Source organism: Mizuhopecten yessoensis, unplaced genomic scaffold, assembly GCF_002113885.1.
Source record: "Mizuhopecten yessoensis strain PY_sf001 unplaced genomic scaffold, ASM211388v2 scaffold10431, whole genome shotgun sequence".
Classification (NCBI taxonomy): Eukaryota; Metazoa; Mollusca; class Bivalvia; order Pectinida; family Pectinidae; genus Mizuhopecten; species Mizuhopecten yessoensis.
In genome coordinates, this window is record NW_018408543.1 from 52,848 (window position 1) to 79,678 (window position 26,831).

General features: G+C 37.2%; 2 protein-coding genes across 10 annotated transcripts in view; one reads left to right on the top strand and one right to left on the bottom strand.

Annotated features, from left to right (window-relative positions):
• LOC110460551 (carbohydrate sulfotransferase 1-like) overlaps window positions 1-3,944 on the top strand; it is a 5,025-nt gene extending 1,081 nt beyond the window's left edge. The window contains exons 2-3 of the mRNA XM_021513527.1: window positions 1,696-1,894; window positions 2,852-3,944. Coding sequence (XP_021369202.1) covers window positions 1,696-1,894; window positions 2,852-3,659 — 1,007 coding nt within the window. The 3' untranslated portion in view covers window positions 3,660-3,944. The remainder of the gene's footprint in view (window positions 1-1,695; window positions 1,895-2,851) is intronic.
• An 86-nt stretch (window positions 3,945-4,030) lies between these two features.
• LOC110460550 (dedicator of cytokinesis protein 4-like) overlaps window positions 4,031-26,831 on the bottom strand; it is a 154,779-nt gene continuing 131,978 nt past the window's right edge. For 6 of the 9 annotated variants that reach the window (XM_021513520.1, XM_021513521.1, XM_021513525.1 and 3 more), the window contains 16 exons: window positions 24,356-24,416; window positions 19,771-20,013; window positions 19,271-19,357; window positions 18,029-18,169; window positions 17,566-17,707; window positions 16,935-17,104; window positions 16,287-16,553; window positions 15,831-15,914; window positions 15,376-15,495; window positions 14,864-14,979; window positions 14,057-14,129; window positions 12,708-12,914; window positions 11,269-11,365; window positions 9,573-9,773; window positions 8,362-8,441; window positions 4,031-7,937 (listed from right to left, as the gene is read on the bottom strand). In XM_021513520.1, the coding sequence (XP_021369195.1) occupies window positions 7,581-7,937; window positions 8,362-8,441; window positions 9,573-9,773; window positions 11,269-11,365; window positions 12,708-12,914; window positions 14,057-14,129; window positions 14,864-14,979; window positions 15,376-15,495; window positions 15,831-15,914; window positions 16,287-16,553; window positions 16,935-17,104; window positions 17,566-17,707; window positions 18,029-18,169; window positions 19,271-19,357; window positions 19,771-20,013; window positions 24,356-24,416 (2,446 nt within the window). In that variant the 3' untranslated portion in view covers window positions 4,031-7,580. The remainder of the gene's footprint in view (window positions 7,938-8,361; window positions 8,442-9,572; window positions 9,774-11,268; window positions 11,366-12,707; window positions 12,915-14,056; window positions 14,130-14,863; window positions 14,980-15,375; window positions 15,496-15,830; window positions 15,915-16,286; window positions 16,554-16,934; window positions 17,105-17,565; window positions 17,708-18,028; window positions 18,170-19,270; window positions 19,358-19,770; window positions 20,014-24,355; window positions 24,417-26,831) is intronic. The other 3 variants (XM_021513519.1, XM_021513524.1, XM_021513523.1) reach the window with 3 other exon arrangements.

Genomic DNA, 26,831 nt, shown 5'->3' on the forward strand with positions numbered 1-26,831 from the left:
TGTGTGTGTGTGTGTGTGTGTGTGTGTGTGTGTGTGTGTGTGTGTGTGTGTATGTGTGTGTGTGTGTGTATGTGTGTATGTGGGTGTGTGTGTCTGTTTGTGTGTATGTATGTGTGTGTGCGTGTATATGTGTGTATGTGTGTGTGTGTGTATGTGTGTGTGTGTATGTGTGTGTGTGTATGTGTGTGTGTGTGTGTGTATGTGTGTATGTGTATGTGTGTGTATGTGGGGGTGGGGGTGGGTGTGTTTTGGTGTGTGGGTGTGTCTGTGTGTGTGTGTGTGTGTGTGTGTGTGTGTGTGTGTGTGTGTGTGACGTTCACCTTTCAGACGAACAATAGGTGAGGAATAATTTGGATAATTTTAATTGACCTTTGTGCCATCGAATTCTGTAGACATTTAAGTATATGTATTCCAGTAACCCTTCAAAGAATGTTTTAATGTACACGTAACCGCACTGCTAGAATTAGGTTTTTGTACACGTAACCGCACTGCTAGAATTAGGTTTTTAATCGGAGTTTACACATAAGTCGTCCAACATTCGAATGTATTAAAAATAAAATGACTTTCAGATACACGAACTCTGTTCCATTATTTACGATACGAACCTTGCTGTTTTCGTCTGACGGATACTAGGACACAACTGCAGTTGTTGAATGTGCAATTGATGAAAAAATATTCTTTGACGTAAATGTATATTATATAAAAAAACAAAATTGGCCACAAAGCAATTTAACCTTTATTTGATTTGCAATAGGCAACACTGCCTTTGTGTTTTACACACATTTAAACATGACAATGCCAAGATGGCAATAATAAATACATTTTTGCTCTCAAATATTGACGGCATTTACATGAATTAGCAGCAAAATAACACACATTCACAAGGAACATATTCATTCACAATAGTAAGCATGAACACAGGATGCAATAGACTTTAACAAAAAAATAATGCGAAGCGAAGGATGCAAGGAATTAATTTGAATTACACATTAAACAAAATTCCATGTCTAATTTCATTAGCTTTGTAAATAACCATAGCTAAATTTCTAATAATAAAATTGTTTCCTGAAGAAACATGTTCAAAAAATTTGTCCATATTTGGTCTACAGTAATATTCCTTTTTCAAAACAAATGATCTAATTTCAGAGTATAACGGGCATTCCATAACAAAATGATATTCATCTTCACTTTTAGTACACACACTACAATATCGCATTTCTGCAGGTATTGGGTTAGGTCTATGCCATCTCCCTGTTTCTATATTTAATCTATGGGCAGATATGCGAAGCGCTGTTAAAGATTTCTATTTTTTTAACGTTTACTATATCAAGATATTTCTTATAACCAAACCCATTTGATAAAAGTATATAACATCTTGCTTTTGGCGAGTCAACAAGAGCACTCTGCCAATCCTGTATAAAAATATCCCTCACTCTGGTTTGAAATACTATATATATATATACTTGCGTAGCAGAACTAGACTGGGTCGATCGTCGGCGAGCAGGTAGCTCCATTGTTTCAGCATCCGTCTAGAGTTCGGAAAATCCCGGGTTCGAACCCCGGTCTAGCCGTGCATTTTCCCATCTCTTGTTACACTCACATACGCTATATATGATACCCTATCTAACGATATTAGCAGCATTCTGAATAGATACATAGTATTGGACTACTTAGATACCTGTAATGACATTTCAGGTAGACAAACTGTCCCTAGAACTACCCAGTCTCATACTACCATGGTGCTGGTAGTTGCGTACATGCGCAGTGGGTCGAGTTTTTTGGGTGACATTCTACAACAGCACGAGTCCAGCTTCTATGTGTACGAACCCCTCAAGTTTGCTGCAGACAGGACCGACAACAACCAGACTATTGCCCTCTTCAATGGATCTGAAAGGTATGAACAGGTTATAACAATTTGGGTCGTAATTGGTTAGAGAGTGTTTGTAAAGCGATGATATTGTTATTAAATATACGCAAAAAGGACTTTGACCATTGTAGGATTTAACGGTTGTTCAGAAGAAAGAATATCATTAAAAACAGAGAAGAAATTCGAACGCGAAGCCATCTATCTGTGAGGTAGCATATAGCTCTGTGGTCAAACTGCTTGTGAACTTTAGCAATATTGCTACGAGGATATTTATTGTGTAAGGTAAATGAATGGTCGAGTGTTTCGTGATGTTAATGGTAACGCGCCACGCAGACATTCATTGCCAAGCTGACCCGTAAGTGTCTTTAGAGTTCGTGCTATGGCGCAGCGGCCGTTGACAGAATTTTCTTACCTTCTTCTTCAAGTCCATAAAGCACTGTCTTGATATTTTACACGTAGCTTTTAGTGATAATACTTACTCAATTGCTTGTGTAATGGTTCATGACATTGACGCACCTTCAACGTCTCGAGGGTTGAATTTGTTAAAAAATTTAAATGATTTCTGCTACACAACTTTGTATGCGGGCTAGATCAATATATTGCTTTTGCACAGGACCAATGAAATTGTTCAAATCAAGGACATTTATCCATATGCGGTCAAATATTCATTTTCAAAAAACATGTTCTCAAATAATCAAAATATAGTCCTAATATTAGGCTGTAGCTAGTTTGGTTGATGCTTGCTATTTGTAATTGTACGATAACCTCACCAGCTATCAGTAAACGCCTGTAGCCTCTATACAGCCACTGATACTTCATTATGTTACTGTCCGCTGAGAAGAACCTTCAAAAATTAGAAAAAGGCCTGTAATAGACATCCGTTTCAAGTACTTGGTATATTCTTATAAAGGGATAAGTTGATTGGACCAAGAAATTGGGCATTTATTAGGTGAATATTAATTGTGATATCTTTTATTTTTGAAGGTATTTTCATACGCCGGAGGAAAAGGTTTCGTTTTTTGTGGAGACTTTGTACAACTGGTTCACCTGCAACTTCAATGACCTTGACATTGGCACGCTGACCAGCAGTTATTTGCTGTATTACAGTAAGATGACGCGGACTTACTCAGGATGTCTAAGACGATACAACCATACCACGGCCGGGATCGATAACTGTATCCACCATCTCCACGCCACATGTGTCCCCGCCAAACTCCGTGTGATCAAGTGTATAAGGATTGATATGGATACCGTTAACCTTCTACAACAAAGACTTCCATTTCTAAAGGTCATTCATGTTGTTCGTGACCCCAGAGGTGTGATGAATTCTAGGGTCAAGGTCAAACTGTCAAATTGGATAAATCTTGACACAGAGGTTACTGATCTCTGTAGCAGAATGACAAATAACATAGAAATGGCTGCTCAAATGAATGAGAATTATGTGAAACAAATTGTTTATGAACTAGTGGCAGAACATCCTATAGGGATGGCAGAGGAGCTTTATAAGTTTGCTGGACTAGAGTTGAGCCCTATGGCGAGAAAGGGAGTGTACCGATTAAGCCATTACTCACCGCTTGCCCGTGACTGTGACTGGTGCACAAAAAAATCCAACTCCACAAAGACATCACTGCTGTGGAGATCACAGTTAGACCTGGAGCATGCTAGGACTATAGACTCTCACTGCTTAGAGCTGTACAGAGCTATGGGCTACCTAGCTGTAGAGGACGTACAGCAGCTTAGGAACCTCAGCATCCCTCTACGTCTAAGGATTCTCCCTCCAGGTCCATTGTGACATCAACCAAATTCAACAAATGATGTTACAAAACTGCTGATCTCAGAGAGCATAATACATTTCTTCTCAAATGTTCATTAAATTGACTGTACTTTGGCCATTGTTTCAAGTTAAGACGGAACTGTACTTTGGCCATTGTTTCAAGTTAAGACGGAACTTCTTAATATATGTTCATGAAACTTGATGATTTCAATGGATGCTTGAAGAAAAATTGACCTTAAAATTTTTGATTTTGTGAATTGAAAAATGTTCTTAAAGTTGAGCAGTTTTGTAACTCCAAGCTGGACTGTTTATTTCATTCTTCCTTTTCAATCTTTTGACACAATCATCCAAAACGTTTTCTTATTGAAAGATAGATGACAAACTATCACTCCTTTTTGCATAAATGTTTATTTCATTAAACTGACTTTAGACTCTAAAGTCACAAAATATCATGTTGTGATGTATATATGTGTATCTACTATATAGACAGGGTGAGTATCAACCTACAGGTATATACAAACAACCCCTGGTTGTCAATCATTGATTGGTTGCCAGGACAACCTATACACTAGTTGTCAATTTTCACCTGGTTGTCAATCTAAGAACTGGCCATCAACAACAATTCCTTTGAATGGCAATCTATATACTATATAGCATATAAGTACAGTTTTTGTTAAAAATAAGGAATATCTTTGGTTGAAAACTGTTTCTTTGATATTACTGTTTTAGTATAGAACATTGGAAAAAATACATGGAAACACTATTGAATGAGCTTCAAAATGAAATATGTGGTCCTGTTAGGAAACTGGTGGAATTGTGAATTGTCAGTTAAACTGGTTGTTTATGACAATGAGATTAGATGTGTTAAAATGTTCATTCATTCAGGACCCAAACAGGAGAGGTCGTAGTTCATACGTAACTGGAACAGGAGGGGTCGTGAAATGCGGATAACACAACCAAACAGTGTCAAACAGCATCTGTGGATAGTAAGAACAGCCAATATTTCTTTTTGAAAGAACAGCTAGTTATTGAAACTTGAGCAAACATGACATTTAAATCACTAAGACTACTTGATATCAATTCTTATTGCTAACTTTTAAATTAAAATTATTTAACAAATAATAAATGTATCTACCATATTTACATATTATGCATTTTGATCACAGCTGTAAGGTAAATACATCCTATTTTCACTAGTATAACTTAATATTCCTGGTCAAGCTTTCACACTGTTCACTGATCTGCTGTTTATCTTAGATCAGATTCACCAAAACTATTGTTATATAGATGTACATTTCTATCTTTACAGGCAAGAATGATCTGTTCCAACTTGAATTGAAACTGGCAACAAAGTATGGTTTTAGTGTATCACAGTTGTCTCCCGTTTATAAGTTTTCAAGAGAGTACTGTATACATATAGCAGTATTTCATGGTTAAAACGTTGCTGTTTTGCCATGTTTTCCCTTGGTGTAGGGAAACACAAGGTTTTATTTCCCTGTCATGTGATGTTAGACATTTATTTTCCCTTGTTGTAGGGATTCACAAGGTTTTATTTCCCTGTCATGTGATGTTAGACATTTATTTTCCCTTGTTGTAGGGAAACAAGGTTTTATTTCCCTGTCATGTGATATTTCATACATGTAGATGAGGAACAATAATAAACAATTGTTTAATGACAAAGTATGGCACAAACTGATTTTATATGGGTCAATTCTTAGGTTGTCTGCCCCTAGGGAGCTGTAGCACTAACTGTGAAGATTGGATCACAAAATCCAAAAAAAAAGATCATGTGTCAATTTTAGACGTTAGTCAAACTGAAATAAATATATACTCATTGCACACTGTACAAATTAATACTTTGGTTCCATCGCCTCCGACAAACTGATAATATTAAAGGACCATAGAGAAGTATAGACACTTGTCCTTATGGCAAAAATTTAAACTGAAACAGTTTGACTGTTTCATACGGAAGAGTTAAGGGAGACAACCCTACATAATTCACTATGTCCGTTATTTAGTCATGTGACATGTAATTGATGTAGGTATCAAACAAGGATGAAGAAGCACAGATCTCATAGGTTAAAAATCGTCAATGAATGATTTATCAATAACAGATTAATAACAGAATGATACTTAAGTCAATAAGAATTTTTCTCTCAATTTATCATGATTGAAAAAACAACCACATTCATGCCGATGTTTATTCACTGTGGTATTTACATTTGAAGACACTTTCTGGCTGCGACGTAGTTTATGGCTGCGACGTAGTTCTATAATACATCTCTGTCAACTGATGTGCACATTTTACATTAAATGTATCTTGTAAATACAACTCGCGTTATTTATTTTGTATAAAATATCTCACCAGTTGAGTTTGAGTTCAGATTAGCTCTATGACAGCAGTTAGGTGTATATCAAAAGCAGTACGTATCTTTAACTTCTAAAACAGAAATCAACATGAAGGAGGAGGCTAAAATGGCTGTGCAAGTTAAACATTATTGCAGCAATATTTCGCACACAAACACATGACAGTTAACACAATGTTTATGAGATAATGCTGATCCGTGAAACGTCCTAGTGCCATTAGTTGGGTAGCAGTAATGCTAATCTGAGTGCAGGTTGATTGGTGGCTAGTTAGCAATGGATCTATAACATAACCTCGGTGAGATGTTAGCATAAAATACTAACATATCAACACCAATTATATTATCAACAGAGTCAAAATGTAACGTACTGTCAATAACACATTAACTCATTCACCCCTGAAGTTTCATCATGAACTATTCCAACCTTTGAATTAGAAGGGTTCAAATGTTTCTTCAGGGGTGAATTAATTTATGTAACTGTTCAAGTTCAGGCATTAACACATTAACTCATTCACCCCTGAAGTTTCATCATGAACTATTCCAACCTTTGAATTAGAAGGGTTCAAATGTTTCTTCAGGGGTGAATTAATTTATGTAACTGTTCAAGTTCAGGCATTAACACATTAACTCATTCACCCCTGAAGTTTCATCATGAACTATTCCAACCTTTGAATTAGAAGGGTTCAAATGTTTCTTCAGGGGTGAATTAATTTATGTAACTGTTCAAGTTCAGGCATTAACACATTAACTCATTCACCCCTGAAGTTTCATCATGAACTATTCCAACCTTTGAATTAGAAGGGTTCAAATGTTTCTTCAGGGGTGAATTAATTTATGTAACTGTTCAAGTTCAGGCAACAGTAGTTAGAAACAAACGTTAACATGTTCCTGTTACAGCAGTCATCAGAAATGTTCATGATACACTAATTAGTTCAATAAAAATTGTTCAAGATATTTGGCTCAACATAAATTGTGCAAAGTACGAAGGTTGATTCAACATAAATTGTTCAAAATACAGTGGTTGATTCAACATAAATTGTTCAAAATAGAAGTAGTTGGCTCAATGCAACAAGGTAGTTGCCAAGGTGACCGGACCACCAGTACATCAGTCCACGGTAAGAGATCAACAGTTGGTACATGCCATTAACTTAATAATTTACGTTTTCTGTGTTAAGATACAATATGATCAAAAGCATATACTCCCATAGACAAAGAGTATAATACTCCCATAGATAAAGTATATACTTCAATATTAAAGCAGATTTCTGGGCAGTGAAGGGAAAGCATCATAAATCGGTCCTTTGGTAAAAACACACGTCACAATTTTGTGAAATATTGTTCCTTTGGTCAAAATCCACACATCTTGGGTCTCATCTTGTGAGAAATAATATGTGATTTCAATTCTTGAATCACTATGCATATCCAACCCTGTGTACATAACTGTAATGAGAGAAATTGCACATCAAAATTGTACAGCTTCCCGACGAAGAAAGTCACAATCTTCACGCGTATATCCATGTAGCACATTTCAACATAAAATCACAGATCACAATAAAACACGTGAGTCTCTGTCTCACAAAGGCGTGTTTTCAAACTCAACCGACATGGTCGACTTTCTATTGACCATAGACGTGCGTGGCGACACCTGTGGGGGTGATTCTATCCGTTGACTGTGTCGCTGGGGGATGGGTGGCGGGTCATTGGACAACACCTCTAATTGTTTATACTCTGCATTAGCAGAACTGTTCGACCGGGGACCCGTTGGGTTTGCTCCGTCTTTATTATTAGCAGAAACATTTGATGTAGATCGAGATAATGAGGTCGCCGAACCCATTACTGTAGGTGACTTAGGCGAAGTTGTAGGTAGACGAGGAGGAAGTGGAGGGCCAGACCGGGATATACCTGTCCTCCCAGATATGCCTCCGGTGGTCTGAAAAACGTACAGAAATATGCATTTTTTAAAAAAATGGCTGAACTCATAGAATTATCCGACACTGACATAATTATAGAACACTGTCACATGACTCTGTAACCCTCTGGTATGTACATAACTGTAACCTGGCAGTTGTTTCTTTTAGGTTGGACATTAAAACACTTCCTTTTATGTTAATGCAATACAGGAGTACCGCAAGGGCAGAAACATATATGTCCCATACCAAAATGACATACTTAAAATCCTTCCCATGCATTCTTGTTTTAATATGTATGAATATATTGAAATATAAGGGGTGGTGTAAGGAAAAAACCAATATAGTAATTCACTCACCTAAGCTGAGTTAATTTATACATCCATTATACCTATCTATTTGTATAGGAGTTGCTTCCCTTTGCCCATATCATAAGAAATGACCTACCTTAGGTGGTAAAGAAGGATGGTCTGATGGAAATGACTTCTTCCTTGGAAGGGAAGGCGGATCTTCATCTTTTCCAGATTCTGAAATTAAAAAAACATATAATTGGTTTAACAGTGCCTTCAAACAAAATCAATTATACAAAAATATTTATCCAACTTGTATTTTAGTATCCATAGTTCATTCTTGCCAACTTGAGACAACCTTAAATTTAATATTTCCAACTCAAGAACTCAACATCCTTAAGGGGTATATATACACATTTTATTTGTTTTTAATTTTGAGCATGCAGAAGGTTGGCAAGTATGCATGTATATAATATAAATATTTTTTATCTGCATGTATTTTCAGTTTTGATCTTACTAATCCCAGATGATATGTATCTAACCAAATTCTAAAAGTTATTTAAGGTAGTTTTCTACAGCTCTGTATTGTATCTCCAGCAAAGAAGAATTCAGATTTGTTTGTCATCTTTCTTACTTCTGAGTTGCTTGTTCATTTACAATTTATGAAAGAAATGTATTTATGATTTCCCTTTTCATCCCTTGATCATAAAGAAGGGAGCGTAACTGAGCGCCATCCCTTATGATATTTGTTGATACTTTTCTGCAACATTACTGGAGTTAGTCTCAAAATGTTTCAACTCTTTAAAAAGTGCCTGCACCCTATACTCATCTCTAATGGATATACTGTATTAAGGCCTGTATACTGAAGAAAAGTGGAAGGATTGATTACCTTAACTGACCAATCTGATTGTTACTTATATTTCAAATCAAAGCTGTTACTAATCTCACCAATCAAAGGTGAGGGACTAAGAGAATCTTCCCCTACCTTGAGGATGTGACAGAAAAATCTCCAATCTGAGGAGTGATTAATTTGGCTGTTGAACCTGAGGCTCTGTCGAGGGAAGGACCCCCAAATAATTACCCCAAGGGTTGGAGATTTCTCTGTTTCACCCTCATGGTATGGGCTCATTATTTTCTCCCATCCTCTTATTTCAGTCACAGCTCAACTGACAGTAAACAAAAGCATATTTGGCGTTAGAATGTTTGATATTCACCTTTTTATGACGTCACAATTTAGCGTGTGCTACTCTGCACGAGGCTATCTCCCACCAGGGACCGACAAGCTGATCTTAAACTGGAGACTTGACCAATCAGAGGTGATACTTACCTGACCTGTCATGATTCCCTAGCCCAGTCAGTAATATTTACCTGAGAGTCTCCTAGGTGGAAGTGCTGGGGTCGATACAGATGACATCATACTAGGGGATGGGGATGGGGGAGGACTGTCCCCGTAGGAGTGGTGACGTCCCTGGACTGGTATTGCGGGACTGAGTGGGGTCACGTAAACTTCCCGTCTCGTTGGCTCCTTTGCACATGGAGTGGGAGGCCCCTCGGGGTACAGATAGTCACCTGAATAAAGAAATGAGGCCATATGTGTATTTCGTTCTTGTTGAAGTCACATCTTAATTTTTTTTACAAATTTTTATTTTTGCAGCTCATAATCAAAAGATCACTTTAATAGAACATTAAATGTATAATTACCAGTAAAACCTTTCCTTAGTAGCAATGTCAACTTCACACCAACATGTCAAAATAGTTGGCTAAACAAGTCATGGTCGCATAAGATTTCACTTCTGTTAGCTAGCCAGTTGTCAAGGTTACATCAATGTGATGTCACCATAGTTAGTGAATGTCAAGGTCAGATCAATGTGATGTCACCATAGTAAGTAAATGTCAAGCTCACATCAATGTGATGTCACCATAGTTAGTGAATGTCAAGGTCAGATCAATGTGATGTCACCATAGTTAGTGAATGTCAAGGTCAGATCAATGTGATGTCACCATAGTTAGTGAATGTCAAGGTCAGATCAATGTGATGTCACCATAGTTAGTGAATGTCAAGGTCAGATCAATGTGATGTCACCATAGTTAGTGAATGTCAAGGTCAGATCAATGTGATGTCACCATAGTTAGTGAATGTCAAGGTCAGATCAATGTGATGTCACCATAGTTAGTGAATGTCAAGGTCAGATCAATGTGATGTCACCATAGTAAGTAAATGTCAAGCTCACATCAATGTGATGTCACCATAGTTAGTGAATGTCAAGGTCAGATCAATGTGATGTCACCATAGTTAGTGAATGTCAAGCTTACATCAATGTGATGTCACCATAGTTAGTTTATGTCAAGGTCATATCAATGTGATGTCACCATAGTTAGTTAATGTCAAGGTCACAGGTCACATCAATGTAATGTCACCATAGTTAGTTAATGTCAAGGTCACATCTATGTGATGTCACCATAGTTAGTGAATGTCAAAGTCACATCAATGTGATGTCACCATAGTTAGTTAATGTCAAGGTCACATCAATGTAATGTCACCATAGTTAGTGAATATCAAGGTCACATCAATGTGATGTCACCATAGTTAGTTAATGTCAAGGTCACATCAATGTAATGTCACCATAGTTAGTGAATGTCAAGGTCACATCAAATGTAATGTCACAATAGTAGTTAAAGTCAAGGTCATATCAAATGTAATGTCACCATAGTTAGTTAATGTCAAGGTCACATCAATGTGATGTCACCATAGTTAATGAATGTCAAGGTCACATCAATGTCATATCTGATAACACTATAGTTGGCTAAGTCAATATTGATGTAAATAGAAATGGAAATTTGACTCACATTACTTCATTTACAGACATTTGGAATAGGACTGTTAAATTCGCTAGCTATGACTCACAAGCTATTCAGGTAGAGACTTCAGACCAAAGGACTGGTTCGTAATTCCAATTATAAAAAAAAGCTGTCAGAGAACAGCATAGATGGTACAGTTAAAGAATATTAGAAAAGAAGGTCTAAAACAAGTGTAAAATTGTAATAAGTGTACATGGAGCCTTACCTTCCTGTCTGATGGAGAGAGTACTTATTGGTCTGTTGGTGGTCTGTTTGATATTGGGGTCGCTTCCATGACGCGGGGCATGCATATGTGGGACCAACTACAATACAAGAAAGTAGCCTGCTAAAAGTGTGGTCTTCTGGTTATCTCTGGATTGATTACTAAACACTCGAGTTCATTATAATGTTTGTCCTTATAAAACGGTGGCACCGGGAGTATACACATAAGGAGCAAATAAAGCATCACAATATTTGGGGAAAAAATGATTGAAAATGACAATAAATGCATGTTGTCCTCATTTCCATTACTTGCTATGCTGCTTTAATTTAGTAAGCTTGCAGAAAATTATTGAAAAACAGATTTAAAATGTAATGAAAGCCTTCTCTGCTGTTATTCGGACATTATCTAGCATTCAAGATACTTTACAGAAAAGCTGTATGTATACAGATTATGTTATGCATGCAAGGTACTAGCATCTTAACCCTTTACCACACATGTAACAAACGTAACACCCTTCACCTATAGCTAACAGGGCACCTGTCAGGTTTTATACAGATATACACTAGATAGTCACCATGCACCCAGCTGAAACTCAAACATATATATTTGCTTACAATTTTGACCTTTAAGGGGCCATAACTCTTTGTCATGCAATACCTAATGTACAAATATCAGTCTACAATGGAGAATAAAACTTCTACTGCTGATATATGTTAGGACAAACTGAAAAGTGATTTAGATAAAATACACAAATATAAGACCAGTAATAAGTGACAAAACATCCTCTAATAAACATTTACAAAATAACCCAGTGTTTTCTGTGACAAACATCTACAAAACCCAGTGTTTTCTGTGACAAACATCTACAAAACCCAGTGTTTTCTGTGACAAACATCTACAAAACCCCGTGTTTTCTGTGACAAAAATCTATAAAATAACCCAGTGTTTTCTGTGACAAACATCTACAAAACCTTGTGTTAATTTCAACTCACTTCGACACAAACTGGTGTTCACTTTGACAAACATCTATACAACCCACTTGGCATGTTTACCAAGCTTTATGTTTTAAAATCATCTCCAATCTTATACAGAATTATGAAAGGGCATCCCTGACCAGAATTATGAAAGGGCATCCCTGACCTGTCTTAGCATCAATAGAGGGAACCCTAGCAGAAAGAAATGGTACTAAGGTAGGTTATCCCAACAATGATCTTGCAGCATCGATCATAAAAGAAGTATACAACACATATAGATTACAATCCATATCAGCAAAATCTCAAGACAGACAAATGGATAGACAATGCGAAATATCCCTTTGAGATGACAACAGAAAATCGGTTCTCAACAACATTCCATAATACATTGTCGTTGGAACGGTGGTTCTTCTGGAGGGCGTTCCAGTAATGTTGTCACAAAGTTAGTCCCCAAGACCTAATACCAACCTGTTGGGCTGCTAACCCGTTTAGACACAGTGAGTGTGGCCGTGACGGTATTGGAGGGGGCACAGCCACTCTGGGGCTCCCAAAGGAGACATGTTGCCCGGGGCTCCCCACAGGGAAGTGTTGACTGTGACGTCTCTTTTCCGGAGGAGGCGGAGGTATTAGGGGTGAAAGGTTAAATTGTTGTGGAGGATGCTGATGTGGGCACTCCTGGATGACATGCAGAGAGATGGTACAGTACAGAATTAGCATCACATGGTGTACCATGGGTAATACCACTGTACAGGGCAGGATCAACAAGCTAATATGTGTCGGGCTGGTATTGTGTAACGATACTAAGGTGCCCGATGATAAATGAAATGTTCATACAGTTATTACCCATTCCATTAAATAGTTGAGAAAAAGATTTCAGTGGATGTTAAACAGAATCTGCTGTGGATATTGTAATAATGAAATAAATTAAATTTTTATTGATTTTTTAGAATATCTCAATACTATTTTTAAATATGCTATACAAATATGATAACAAAAATACAAATTTATGAAAGAATAGTACTTTAAATGAAAGTTACAATTAATTACCAATTTGATTACAAAGAATCAAAATTATTCAATTTGAGTTAGAAACAACACTTTTTTTCTTGCATGTTATTTAAACAAAATCAAAATAATCATGCAACAATAACCACAAAATTACAAAATTTAATCTTTGAACAAAATAAACAAACTCCATTTACAAAAGACCATAGATTTACAACACAGCAGTTTCTGTAAGCTCATACGAAAAGTTCTCTCCCTTGGGAGTAAAAAATAACAAAAGCGTTCGTGCACTTAAAATCAAAATAGCCACATGTCATATTGTTCTATGTTTAATATTCCCTACCGTTCTAAAGGTAATATTTCATCTAAGCTGATTCATTCAGACCAAAATCATTAAGTTAGGAGTTTTAGAAGGAAGATGACAACTAAAACATTCCACATAAGGGCAGACAATCCAACACATCAAGATGCATAGCTTCTTAGGTTGTCATGGAGATCAGGTACAACCTTATTCTTTTCATGCAAAAACACAATTTATCTAACATATCTATCAAATCAAACAAAAAAGTTCAACTGCTTTATATTCCTCTAGAGTTTGAAAAAAAGAAAGAAAAAAAGGAAGACGGTATTATTTTAAAATCAAGCCACATCAAAAATCTGTTAAACTAAAGCACACGTATTTGGAAGTAGGTTAGTAGTGAAGCACACCAAGCCAAAATAAATACAGTAACAAGTTCATATAAATACATGCCAACACCGTAACCATGGTACTACCGTAAACACGGTACGACTGTAACCATGGTAACACCTACCTCAGGGTCTGTGTAAATGTCCTCGTGAGACAGGGTATCTATGGATACGGAGCACTCTGATGATCTGTTACTGTTTAAACACAAAACATTAATGTCAACTTTTTGGAGTTTTATACATATTCGTAAGGCAATTACAAAAGAAAATGAGAGCCAACGTTCCCTAGTGGATGTTCAGTGAAGGTCTGCGTACTCCGGTTGATGGATTACTAAATATAATTCACTAGTCTGGCCATAAGAGTAATGAAATTCACTAGTCTGGCCATAAGAGTAATGGAATTCACTAGTCCGGCCATAAGAGTAATGGAATTCACTAGTACGGCCATAAGAGTAATGGAATTCACTAGTCCGGCCATAAGAGTAATGGAATTCACTAGTCCGGCCATAACAGTAATGGAATTCACTAGTCCGGCCATAACAGTAATGGAATTCACTAGTCCGGCCATAACAGTAATGGAATTCACTAGTCCGGCCATAAGAGTAATGAAATTCACAAGTCCAGCCACAAGAGTAATGGAATTCACTAGTCCGGCTATAAGAGTAATGGAATTCACTAGTCCGGCCATAAGAGTAATGGAATTCCCCTAATCATAAGACAGTAAAGGTTAGATAGATCTTAGAATATTAGCCTAACAGTAAGCTTCTTTAATTATTCAATTCATCTATTTCATTTCCCATTATTGATATGTATTCAAGGATCTCAAAAAAATCTTATTCCAATATTCCAAGATACTTTTTCCATTTGTAAAAATGGCTGTTATATAGGCATCAACTAGGGTATACTTTCATATAAGTGTTTCTGTGACTTACCTGCCACTGGAGTTTATAGAACTGGGGGTACTGGCGCGGTGAATGTACTGGACACCGTTACCAGACAGACTGGCATTACCCGAGTCTGATCGCCGATTCAACGATGTTTGTGAGCCCTGAAACATTAAAACAATGTAAGCAAGGAAAATACGTTCATATGACATATAATAGATATATATTCATCATTTCAAGTACAAATATCGGCATTCAAAAGACATTGTGTGTACATTTATTTCTCCTGCGGTCGCTTAAGTGTTTTTTTTCTTTTCCCTAGTGATATTTTTTTGGTGAACAATGTGACATTTCTGTCTTGACTTGATAGGAAACATGAAATTTTGCATTCAGAAATATTTATTAACTTCTCTTCACGTACAAGGGGAGAAAACAAATCTTCATGATCATGTTTGATTTATATAAAATAAGTTAATAATAAAATCTGTCTCTCTTTCTATCATATTAAAGTAATGTATTCTTGTAATCATCAGTGAAGAGTTAACAAAGGGAGGTAATACCTTATCCTCAACACTCTGCTTAATTCCTTTGAGTATATCTGCCAGGCTGTTTACCATGGCAGCCAAATCTTTGTGACCAGCCATTCTCATCTGTTTGAGACCCTGATCCAGCAGGCGTATCTATACAGAACACAGAAGTACAAAGTCAGTTACACCTTTCATACAAAGGAATATACAAAACACATTTTGATCATGGTAAACCTCTTTTTGATAATAGTAAACCTCTTCTATTATATAGATGGAAAGCTAAGATAGTTTCTGCATGTTCTAGATGTGACTTTTCACTTCATAGTTTGTTGAGATACACACACCAGGGTATAGGTGTGTTATTTCTTTTGAAACAAACACTAAAATGAAGCTTTTAGAGAGAAAGTGACTAACTAGTTTATTGTTTTGTGTCTGTAAGTCAACTATCCTGGATACCAACCCACATATAAGTGGTCCACTTAACTCACCTGGTCCTTAATGCAGCGTTTGAGCTCAGGGCAAAGGAATGTTTCCTCTGGGTGTTCTATGGCAAAGTCATTGGAGAAGAAAGCCTAAAACAGCAAATAAAAGTGTTCAAAAAGTACTGATAATGGAAAACAGTAGTTGATGTTGTTTGTTTGTTTCAGTGGTTTTATGTCTGCTTTAATACAGAGTAGTTGGGTTTTTCAGCAGCTTAAAATTAGTATGACATTGACCCATTTTATGGTACATGTTAGGAAGGCGGAACCAATCCACCTATTGTTAATTGATAAGTAAGGGGAGACAACTTTGAAATTGACCCACCTCTTGGTACTTGTTAGATAAGGAAAGATAACTGTGTGCCATTCTAGTACTTGTGGGGTATTAAAAGGGGAGACAACTGTAAAATTGACCCTTCTTGTGGTACTGGTTATGAAAGGGGAGACAAATGTGATTTGACTCACCTCTTGGTACTTGGGGATGCCTCCCATCACATTAGCACTGATCATGCCATTTAGCAACATGGACAGGTGTTTGATATTGTCATCATTGGGATTGTGGTGACAATCTCCAATCACAATTGTGAGTTCGCGACATGCTGCCTCTACTGCCTCAATGGCCGTCCTCAGCGGATTCAAGGTCACGGTCTCCATACTGACAACTTCGTACCATTGCAGTATCCCGGGGAACTTGTAGCTCGTCTTCATGAGAACTCGTTCCGTACATAGGGACTGTTTGTGAAACAGGTACATTTATGTTTACTTTTTAATAATAAACTAAAAAGCTTACATGTCTTAAACATTTTACAAAACTATCTGTACATTACTTATTACATTGTTTTTTTATATTCCTGATTTTTTTTATGATGGGGGACTTGTCAAATGTTTTACTTTTTACAATATTTTACAATAAGAAATCCTTAAAACAGGACCTATAAGAAACAGTGGATTCATGATTAAAATATTTGAAAATATTTCCTGAGATTCTGCCACTTTGTATATAACGTTTTCCTATTATACTTGGATATCTTGAACCATCTTAAAAGTTCTGGTAAATTCTCCTTGGTTTAACAAACAACTACCTTTACTTCACAAGTAACCTAGTGTCAATACCTTAAACTCATTGTTCTTGTCCATCTCGCCACGGTAGAAAGACTTATCAAACTGGAATGTATCAACATCATTTGCATTGTAGAATTGTTTAATCTCTTTGGCAGCGTCTGGACGGTTCCTGAACTCCGGTCTCTCCTCAGCTACAGGCTTCACCCCACAGATCTGTATGACTAGACTTAGGTTAAGGCACACAAACACACCAACATCTCCTTACAGCACGTCATATCCAGGACCTTGAGTCACTTACTGTTAAATCAGTATTTTTAAGTACTTTTCATCCACATGACCTTTTGGCATCCATAAATAATCCTTATCATATTACATTTAACCTAAATAATTACTCAATCCTAATCTACTTTAGCAGCAGATTAATTGGTTTGGAAAATTTATTAAAAGTCTTTTTGAAGCTAAAAGGTCACATATAATCTTATCATGTTTTAGGCCAAATTCAAAACCGGCTGATGTTATTTTTTGAACGGGAAAAGGATTGGTAAGTGGAGCAAAAAAAACAAAAAATAAAAATAGAAGCTGACTGTTTTTGTCATGAATTGTCACCTGAATCTAATTTTCAGTTGCTATGAGTAAGTACTTGTGTCTATCAGACAGGTGTTCTTTGTTGTGTAAAGGATACTGAGCGTCTCGCCCTCCTTCATCTCCTCCGTCGGGTTTGTGTTCTTCTTCATAATGTTGGCGGTGGGAAACTCCTGTGTGAGCTGGTTTATTATGTCTTGTAGTTTCAGACACTCGTGGCCACGGTACACGAACGCCTTGTTCTGTAATTATAAACACTGCTACATAAACAAAAATACTTAACTTAGGTAGTTGTGAAATTAACATTTGTATGTACCTGGTAATAAATATGAAGAAGTGTATCATCGAAACTAAATTGTCCTCACTGACCAATCCTTTACTCATCAAATACTCATGGCCGAACGTACAAATACAGCTGAAATTTGTAATTATCTGTTTTAGTATAAAGATTTACTGATCTATATCATAAATCTGTACTTTTCTATATCTCCTAAATATTTTGGAAACAAGACAGTTGATGAATAATTTAAGGAAGTATGTAAAGTTTCTGATAAAAGGCCTACCCTGACGAAGGGGGGAAAGTTGCGGCCGTAGTATGCCACTCTAAAGAAGGTAGGTTTCTGTCGAGGATAGAACTTCTTCTGTCCGTCCTCCGCCACTTCCACGCCATCCAGTATCTTACTGAAGAAAGCTGCCTGTTTTTGCTGAGAAAATGAAAAGTAAATTGTTTCGATACAGGAAACCCTGTGTTAACTGACTCCAAAGAGGATACCTCTCTGTAATGTTAAAGCCAACACAAGTCACGTTACAATACTACTGCTATAAAAGTGTCTGCTATATCACCATTATTGCTTACAGGAGGTGCTCAAAATTTAGTGCATGATAGGTTACATAGCAATACATGGCATATTGAACAGGCTGTGAAAAAATATATATACCGGTACATTGTACCGTCACTGTACCCAAATCGGGACACTTATGGGACAACGGCCCTATAAACTGTCATTCAATGCAAAGAAGTACTTTCATGTATACAGTTTTCATTTCATGATACTTTTATGACAATTGGACTGTATGTGAGCTTAATTGGCTGCTGATTATCATTACATGGACAATTTAAAGGTAAGAATAATGACCAAATCAAAACTTTCCCTATTTACGTGCCTTGCGGCGCTATTTATTTGGATATCATTTTCAAAAGTCTATTTTATCAAAACTAATGCTTGTTTGGAGAAGACATTTAATCACAACCCTGTTTGACTCTAAGATATTTGAAATATGTTTTCTTTTCTGCTGATATTGATCGTTTATCTCCAAATATTGGCCAAAATACCGAAATGTCCCTTTCAGGATACAGTTATGCCGGTTCAAGGGCATACGTAACCCTGATGGTATTTCACATTTTATTTATAGAACCACGCGCCCGAAATATTAATTTGTAATAGAAATGAAAAGTGGATAGTATCTATTTATGAAAAATGAACAAACATTTTTGGAACTGATAGTATGGTATAAAGAACATTGATATTTATCTAAAAAGTATCCCGATTTGGGTAAAGTGACGTTAATAAATATTGAACAGTCTTTCATGACAGACTTTACAACATTAACAACCAATACCCAAACACAAAGTCTCCTGAACAGTTGTGTTAGTGTGATCACTGAATCAGGAATTCATGTATGTACAGTTTTACGGAAATAACAGTGGCAGCATATTACCAAACTCATTACCCCCATTATACAAGCATCATCATTATGTATACAGGTTGTTACGTCTGTCTGCCGATCCCAGTAACCACACTTACCAGGATCTGACTGAGTTTGCGGTACTCAAGTCTGTCCTCGTAGAACTTCGCCAGTTCCTTACACAGTGGAATGCCGAACTCCCAAACCTGTCAAAATGTAAAGTCGTTTAATACAATCATTCATTTTTATCTAAGATACTTGAAACATCCAACTTTCTAATTCTATTTAATTGTGGTTGCTTTGTTAAAAATACTGTATGTTGTTGGGATCTGAGAGAACTAGTTGATAGTCTTATATAGAATCCTACCGAAATGTCCCCCATTAGTACATCAAGTTATCTCCCTTACTTTGTTCAATTTCAAAGTTTTTTTACCAGGTAGTAACAGATTTGGCATTTCAATGTTCTTATTTTTTCTCAAATGCTTATCTGTAACATATAAATCTATAATTTCTATTAAATTACATTTAAGCTTTTGTGACGTGATTTGAACCCGCGACCCTTCGGTTACGAACCCGGCGTCCTACCACTAGATTACTAGCCTCCTAACTGTTAACTGACCTTGCCCTTGTCGAAGCACTCTATGACCTTTTGGTACATGCCCTCCTTCCTCTCCCACTCGGGCTGTGGATGGTAGCCCATCTCGCCCTGTTTGATGTTGTCGGTCCAGTTGAGCAGCTTGGCGTACAACTGTAAGGTAAGGCCGGCCTCCACAAAGTTCTTAGCGGAGAGGTGAAGGTCATACAGCTTTTTGATGTAACGCATGTACATTTCCTGTCTGTTACTGTTGTCTTTGTAGAAATTCTAAAACATTGAAAAGAGAAACTAAAATGATATTTTCTGTTAAGCAGATGATTACAGTTTATCCCCTCAAACAATAGGCCAAGGAAACGATGCAGGCTATTACCAGTCAACATTTAAGTACATAATATTATTTTTAGATAAATTTAAGAATTAAAACTTATTTTTATATTTCAAATTCAAATTAGATAACACTAAACAAGCAAATCTCCATACAGCACTGCACTAACTTGTAATTTGTCTTCATATACATTGTATATTGGTAAGTGATGGTCAATTAAACTGACCAGTACAGTCATATTCTGACCTACACAATTTATATACCTATAGGTCACTGTGACTGACCACTACATATACTGCCCTATACAACCATACTACTCGGTAGTGAAGCAAATGTAAAAACCAATCAATCAATCAATCAATCAATGTACTTGTGATTGACCATTACACACACTGACCACTAGACTGCAAGCTGACCTGTAGGGAACTTTGACAGACCACTAAATATACTGTACTTGACCATTATACACACTGACCAATAAACACTGTTACTGACCGGTGATTAAGGAACAGACCACACGAATGACCTCCTACACAGATGATGACTCTAGAATATTTATTCATCATTAGATAAGTAGGGTGTTATGGGGTTGTAACGGTCGGATAGCAGTTTGACCATTAGACTGACCAAGAGATTAACCAATTTGTCCTTGTTAACAAGTACCAAAGCTGTTTATGACACCATAATTTAGGTACTGTCATTACCCAGAGGAAATGAGTTTGAAATGCGTTGTATTGTATTGGTTCATAACTCAAAACTTTACTGCAGTGTAAATTGGGTGTAATTTCCTTTTGAAATTAAATTTTCAGTGATTTTATCTTACCGCTGTCGACAATAACAACTTAAATCAACATGCATCCTTGTGAAAATATTTTTGTGAGCTTTGAATTTCTGCTTAATGGAAACATTTCTACCAATAGACATAAGAATCCACTATAAGATCTAGTAATGTCATATAGTAACTTCCCGTTTGATATCTCTGACAATGATAGGGAGAAATGGAGCACTGGTATGAGGTTATACAGAATCAATAGAGAGTGGGAGGTGGGAGAGAGGCTAACAGGAACGGATCACCAACTGCCTCTAATCCTGTTACAAGTACGCTCATCCCTAAAATCATGGATGTCTATCAAAACTACAGCCTACAGCAGATACACTGATAAAACTCCTAAAACCACTGTATGGGACCACTCCTACGGGTTATTTTTGTACTTCAATTCGAACAATAATTTACATTCTGATGACGGTCCAACTAATGGGCCGAAACATGTAAACTGGATTAATTTGATGTTTTTTGGTCATCTCTTCTTTTGTATTAATACTATACTTTATAATTGAATAAAATGACACTGTACTATTGCCATAGAAATGAAATATGTTAAAAGGGCTTGTGATCATGTTTATGCATAAAGGGATAATGGAATAGCACTAAAGGTTTACCGTAGTAAACAAGAATGGAGTTCGTGAAGAATATGAGTTGGTACTGAAGGTTTTCGTCAGTTTAGATTTGTGAAGAGTCCATGATTTACCATAGCCTTATAAAAACCATCAGAAAGTTGACCATACTTGACAAGTTTGGAGCCCAAGAATGGAGTTGGAGAAGGATATGAGTTGGTACTGAAGGTTTATGGGGCATGTATATTATGTTAAGAAAAGTTCTGAGTTCTCCTCAGTTCTATAAGCAGAGATAACTTTTTCTAGAGCTTTTCTCTTACAGAAAGCCTCCTTACATAATCTGTCTTGTATTTTTCAGAGATCTCCTTAAGACAGTCAGCATACTGCCTATACTAGACTGAAGTCAAGCCGAACCCCTCTGGATCCCGACCAGATTTGACGTCTGATTCCATCACTGTCAAACCTAATAGTGCCCACTAAACTGAAACTGCACTGGTAATAAATATGTTACTTTGTGGTGGTGTCAAACTCAATTCAAATACGGCAAGATAATTATTAGAGAATAGAATAAACTGATCAAGCTTGAAGATCTGTCTTTGAGACATGAGAGGATTTTTTAATATTTCCGCAACCATCAGCTTTTTAGATTTTTAGATTATTATTTACTATGTTCGAACAACTCAGGACATCTTTGAAAATAATCAGCATGACAGATACTAATTTTAACCCTACAGGTTAATGGAAAATATGCTAACATAATAAAATGTTTCTCATACAATTTACAAACTTAATATTTTTATTTATTTTAAAGCTTTGTGATATTGATTATCAGATATTGTTGGAATCTACTAAATTGGGAACACAGCATCGATGATGGCGGCATTTAGCTTCGATTCCCCACAAACATACTCCAGTCAGTAGGAAAGTGATGCAATAATCCCTGACTCGGCCAATTAATGAACAAAACCAGGAAGCAGAACCTAGCTGGCTCCGACTACCTGTAGGGTCAGACAGGTGAGGATACCTACAATTACACCTGTCTGTCAGGTGTGATGAAACGGTCCGGATTCTGCTGCCACTCATACGCCCATTAAATCAGAAAAAATATGGATGGTAACAGTATGGGAGGTTTAATCTGGCCCGATATATATTTTCAGTTGGACAATCTCCAATTTGTAAATCTCATGAAATAACAGAACGGCCCAAAGGGAGATAACTGTAAACATGACCAATATTTGGAACTGATAGATGGCAACTCAACCTAACAGAACTGTTCTGTGATATCACGTACAAGCCAACTGTTCCACCAGCCTCCCTGATACTACCCACACAAAGGCCATTCATCTGACCAGCAAAACTTGTGTAATTGGCAAGGAAATGAATTCATGGGATTCCAGTAATTGGCAAGAAAATGGATGGAGAGATTGAAAACAAACATCTTCTAAAACCCCAATCTGTCATTTTGTACAGGAGGTCAGGGCCTTGGTAAGAAGTGGTTCAGCATAAACAAGCACTGATTATAACACATACTGGTCCTAGCACCCACTGGAACATTGCCTACAACGGGTTTACATTAGATATTTTGTCTTTAGACAATATCACAGATATGACCACATAGGTCCCCAGGTGGTAATTAGTTGACAAGACAGGTGTACTAATCCTGCAGTAACAGGGACGATAATGGATGGTATCCCCTCCCTCCCTTCCTGATGATCCCCCTCCCCAGCTGATTATATATCCTCCCTCCCCTATAAGCTGGAGGAAACATTACACATCCTGTTTATTGGGTAGGCAATATTAAGTTGTACCAGCCGATTACTGAGATTACTGAACGGCTTTATGCTATCATCAAATTAACATCAGTTACCGCCAAATTAATTCCACCGGTGGTGCTGGGAATGAATGGAGGTGAGAGAACAGCTGTCACATATTTGAGGCATGTCTAGAGGAATGTAATGGAAAACTTTTATATTAGAGTACAAAAACTGAAGACATATGTCTTTAAATAAAGCCCAAGAATCCTCATTTACAGAAAATAATTTATGTGTTTACTAAATACACAGGACAGTAGAGTCACATATTAATAAAAAAAACCTGACTGTTGTAAAATGAAATAAGAACAGCTGCTTGACAAGATAAACAAGTAATATACACATTTACACCATTAATATCATGGTCAATACATCCATTAACCCTTTCACCACTGTAGACCATAATGGACTCATCCATATCAATGCATGGTAGAGCCTACTAAAGTTACATAGGGGTGAAAGGGTTAATATCATGGTCAATAGATTCTTTCACTTGGGACTGTTATGTTGGTTGGAAGACCCCATTAGAGCATGTCATTATCACAATATGGAATCAAATCAATACCTTTTCAACATTTTGGATTTGCCAACCAGTGTATACCTTGCAGTATGTGTGTACATGTACCTTACATACTGCAAAGTAAATTGTTAAGTAAATTTTTTGGATGACAGATTTTCATTCATTTTGTGCGTGACAAAGATCTATGAAAATAAACCTATGAATTTTTTCAGTGCTATTATAAGCAAAAATTACTAAACCAGGGAGTGTCCTTGAGAATCTTTAAAAACAGTAAGTCATGCGACAAAGATTGTGTGTGTGTTCCAGATTATACAACAAATAGGTCAAGGTAACTTCTTTTGGACAAACTAAAAAAGGTTAGCCAAAGGATTCTTCCTAACTCATTGCATATGTGACAAAGTCCAACAATGTCAGTCAGTGACTTCCCACTATATACAGCAGTCAGTCAATAGGTCACCCAGACAGGTAATAGGTCACCTAGACAGGTAATAGGTCACCCGGACAGGTAATAGGTCACCCAGACAGGTAATAGGTAAGTGACAGCACTGAGTTACTTACAAGGATGTTGAAGGTGCTCTGCATCCGTCTGTCACCATTGTCTTCTCCATCATACACATTCCTGAAAAGACAAAAATACTAATTGATTGCTCAATATATCACTACTTCACAACTCCACAACAAAGCTTGTAATCAAACATTAATTCTCTACGCTTATTTTGGTTAAATTTAAGCTGAAGTGTACCATCAAGTAAATCACACCTTGCGATGCATTGTACAGAATTGTAATTTTGAATGAAATATCAATACTTGAAAACCAAAATATAACCCCCACCCCCAAAGAAAACTTCAGAGGTCAAACTTGGGACCTAACAATACCTGGATAACTATCAATCTTCATTGCTATCCAGGAATTACTAAAGTACTGCATCAAAATGAAAGATGAACATCTTGACAAGGGAAGTAACTCTAAGTCAGAAAAGCTCCTTTCTGTTGCTTCATGGTGTATACAGGAGACAGGATTCTTCTTGTTTTAAAAATAAGATCTTTCACCGTCCTCATATGACCCTGGCCATTACGAGCAGGTTAAAACATAAACAAACCAGCATTTCAGGACAGCTTTCACAAGGAACATTTCTTTTACAAAATGTTCTGACATCAGTCTATGACAAAATGTGGGAACAGGGCAAGGGGTTGAGGAACACCACAAATTACACACAGTGGCAGCTCTGAGACTGCATATTGCTAGCCTTCTAAGCTGGAGTTTTAAATGCCAGAAATCATATCTAACTACTGTTTACCAAGTGCGAGTACCTTCATCACTCGCTAAGTGTTAGCAATGTGTGAGATGTCCCTGTGTATACTCAGTCTCCCTTCAGGGATAAAAATACTGCTAATGTTTTTGACGCACTTTACCCCTCATTTGAGATGAGAAATGAGGGAGATCTGCCTCATTGGAGGTTTCAGAGGTAGACACCTATGAACACAGCATTCCATTATCAATTTATAAATTAGGGTACCATTTCACCCAAGTATCTACGGGCTGACAAGGACAGTATGTACAGATAAGTAGGCCAGACAGAATCTACAGCGGTACCATGTCTCAGTGCTGATCATTACCCATTTAAACTGAGCATGACAATTTATTTGAATCACACATGGATAATTATTTAAATCAAAATAAAAAGAATATGCTTCTCACAAAATTATCAAATGCATATAGTTATTAACATCAAACGACGCTTTGATCTGACAAAAAAAAGGAGGGAATAATAATTTCCAAATGTATCTCTTCATATGAGGGGTAGGTTGTAAACTGGGACAACACATGTATAATTAGGTGTGAAATGTCACATGGAAACCACAATGCATGGGAAAAATTTATCATCTAGATGCTCTAAAGTTCAGGCTCATTATTATATTCATCCTAAACCTACTGTAACCATGGGACGACTCTTGAAGATCTATCATTATTAACCTGTGCCATCAGTAACCCCCAGACACCTCTTATAGAACTAACATGAACCTGCTTAGGAACCTTGTCCCACAGCACTGTGGTTTCCTATATACAGTAACCTCCCCTTAAGGATCCCTGTCCTACAGCACTGTGGTTTCCTATATATACAGTTACCTCCCCTTAAGGATCCCTGTCCCATAGCACTGTGGTCTCCTATATACAGTTACCTCCCCTTAAGGATCCCTGTCCTACAGCACTGTGGTTTCCTATATACAGTAACCACTCCTTAAGGATCCCTGTCCTATAGCACTGTGGTCTCCTGTATACAGTTACCTCCCCTTAAGGATCCCTGTCCTACAGCACTGTGGTCTCCTATATACAGTAACCACTCCTTAAGGATCCCTGTCCTATAGCACTGTGGTCTCCTATATACAGTAACCACTCCTTCAGGATCCCTGTCCTATAGCACTGTGGTCTCCTATATACAATAACCACTCCTTAAGGATCCCTGTCCTATAGCACTGTGGTCTCCTATATACAATAACCACTCCTTAAGGATCCCTGTCCTATAGCACTGTGGTCTCCTATATACAGTAACCACTCCTTAAGGATCCCTGTCCCATAGCACTGTGGTCTCCTATATACAATAACCTCCCCTTAAGGATCCCTGTCCTACAGCACTGTGGTTATCTATATACAGTAACCACTCCTTAAGGATCCCTGTCCTACAGCACTATGGTCTCCTATATACAGTAACCTACACTTAAGGCTGCCTGTCCTACAGCACTGTGGTCTCCTGTATACAGTAACCTCCCCTTAAGGATCCCTGTCCTTCATCGCGGTGGTCTCCTATATACAGTACCCTCCCCTTAAGGATCCCTGTCCTACCGCACTGTGGTCTCCTATATACAGTTACCTCCCCTTAAGGATCCCTGTCCTTCATCGCGGTGGTCTCCTATATACAGTACCCACTCCTTAAGGATCCCTGTCCTTCAGCACTGTGGTCTCCTATATACAGTTACCTCCCCTTAAGGATCCCTGTCCCATAGCACTGTGGTCTCCTATATACAGTAACCACTC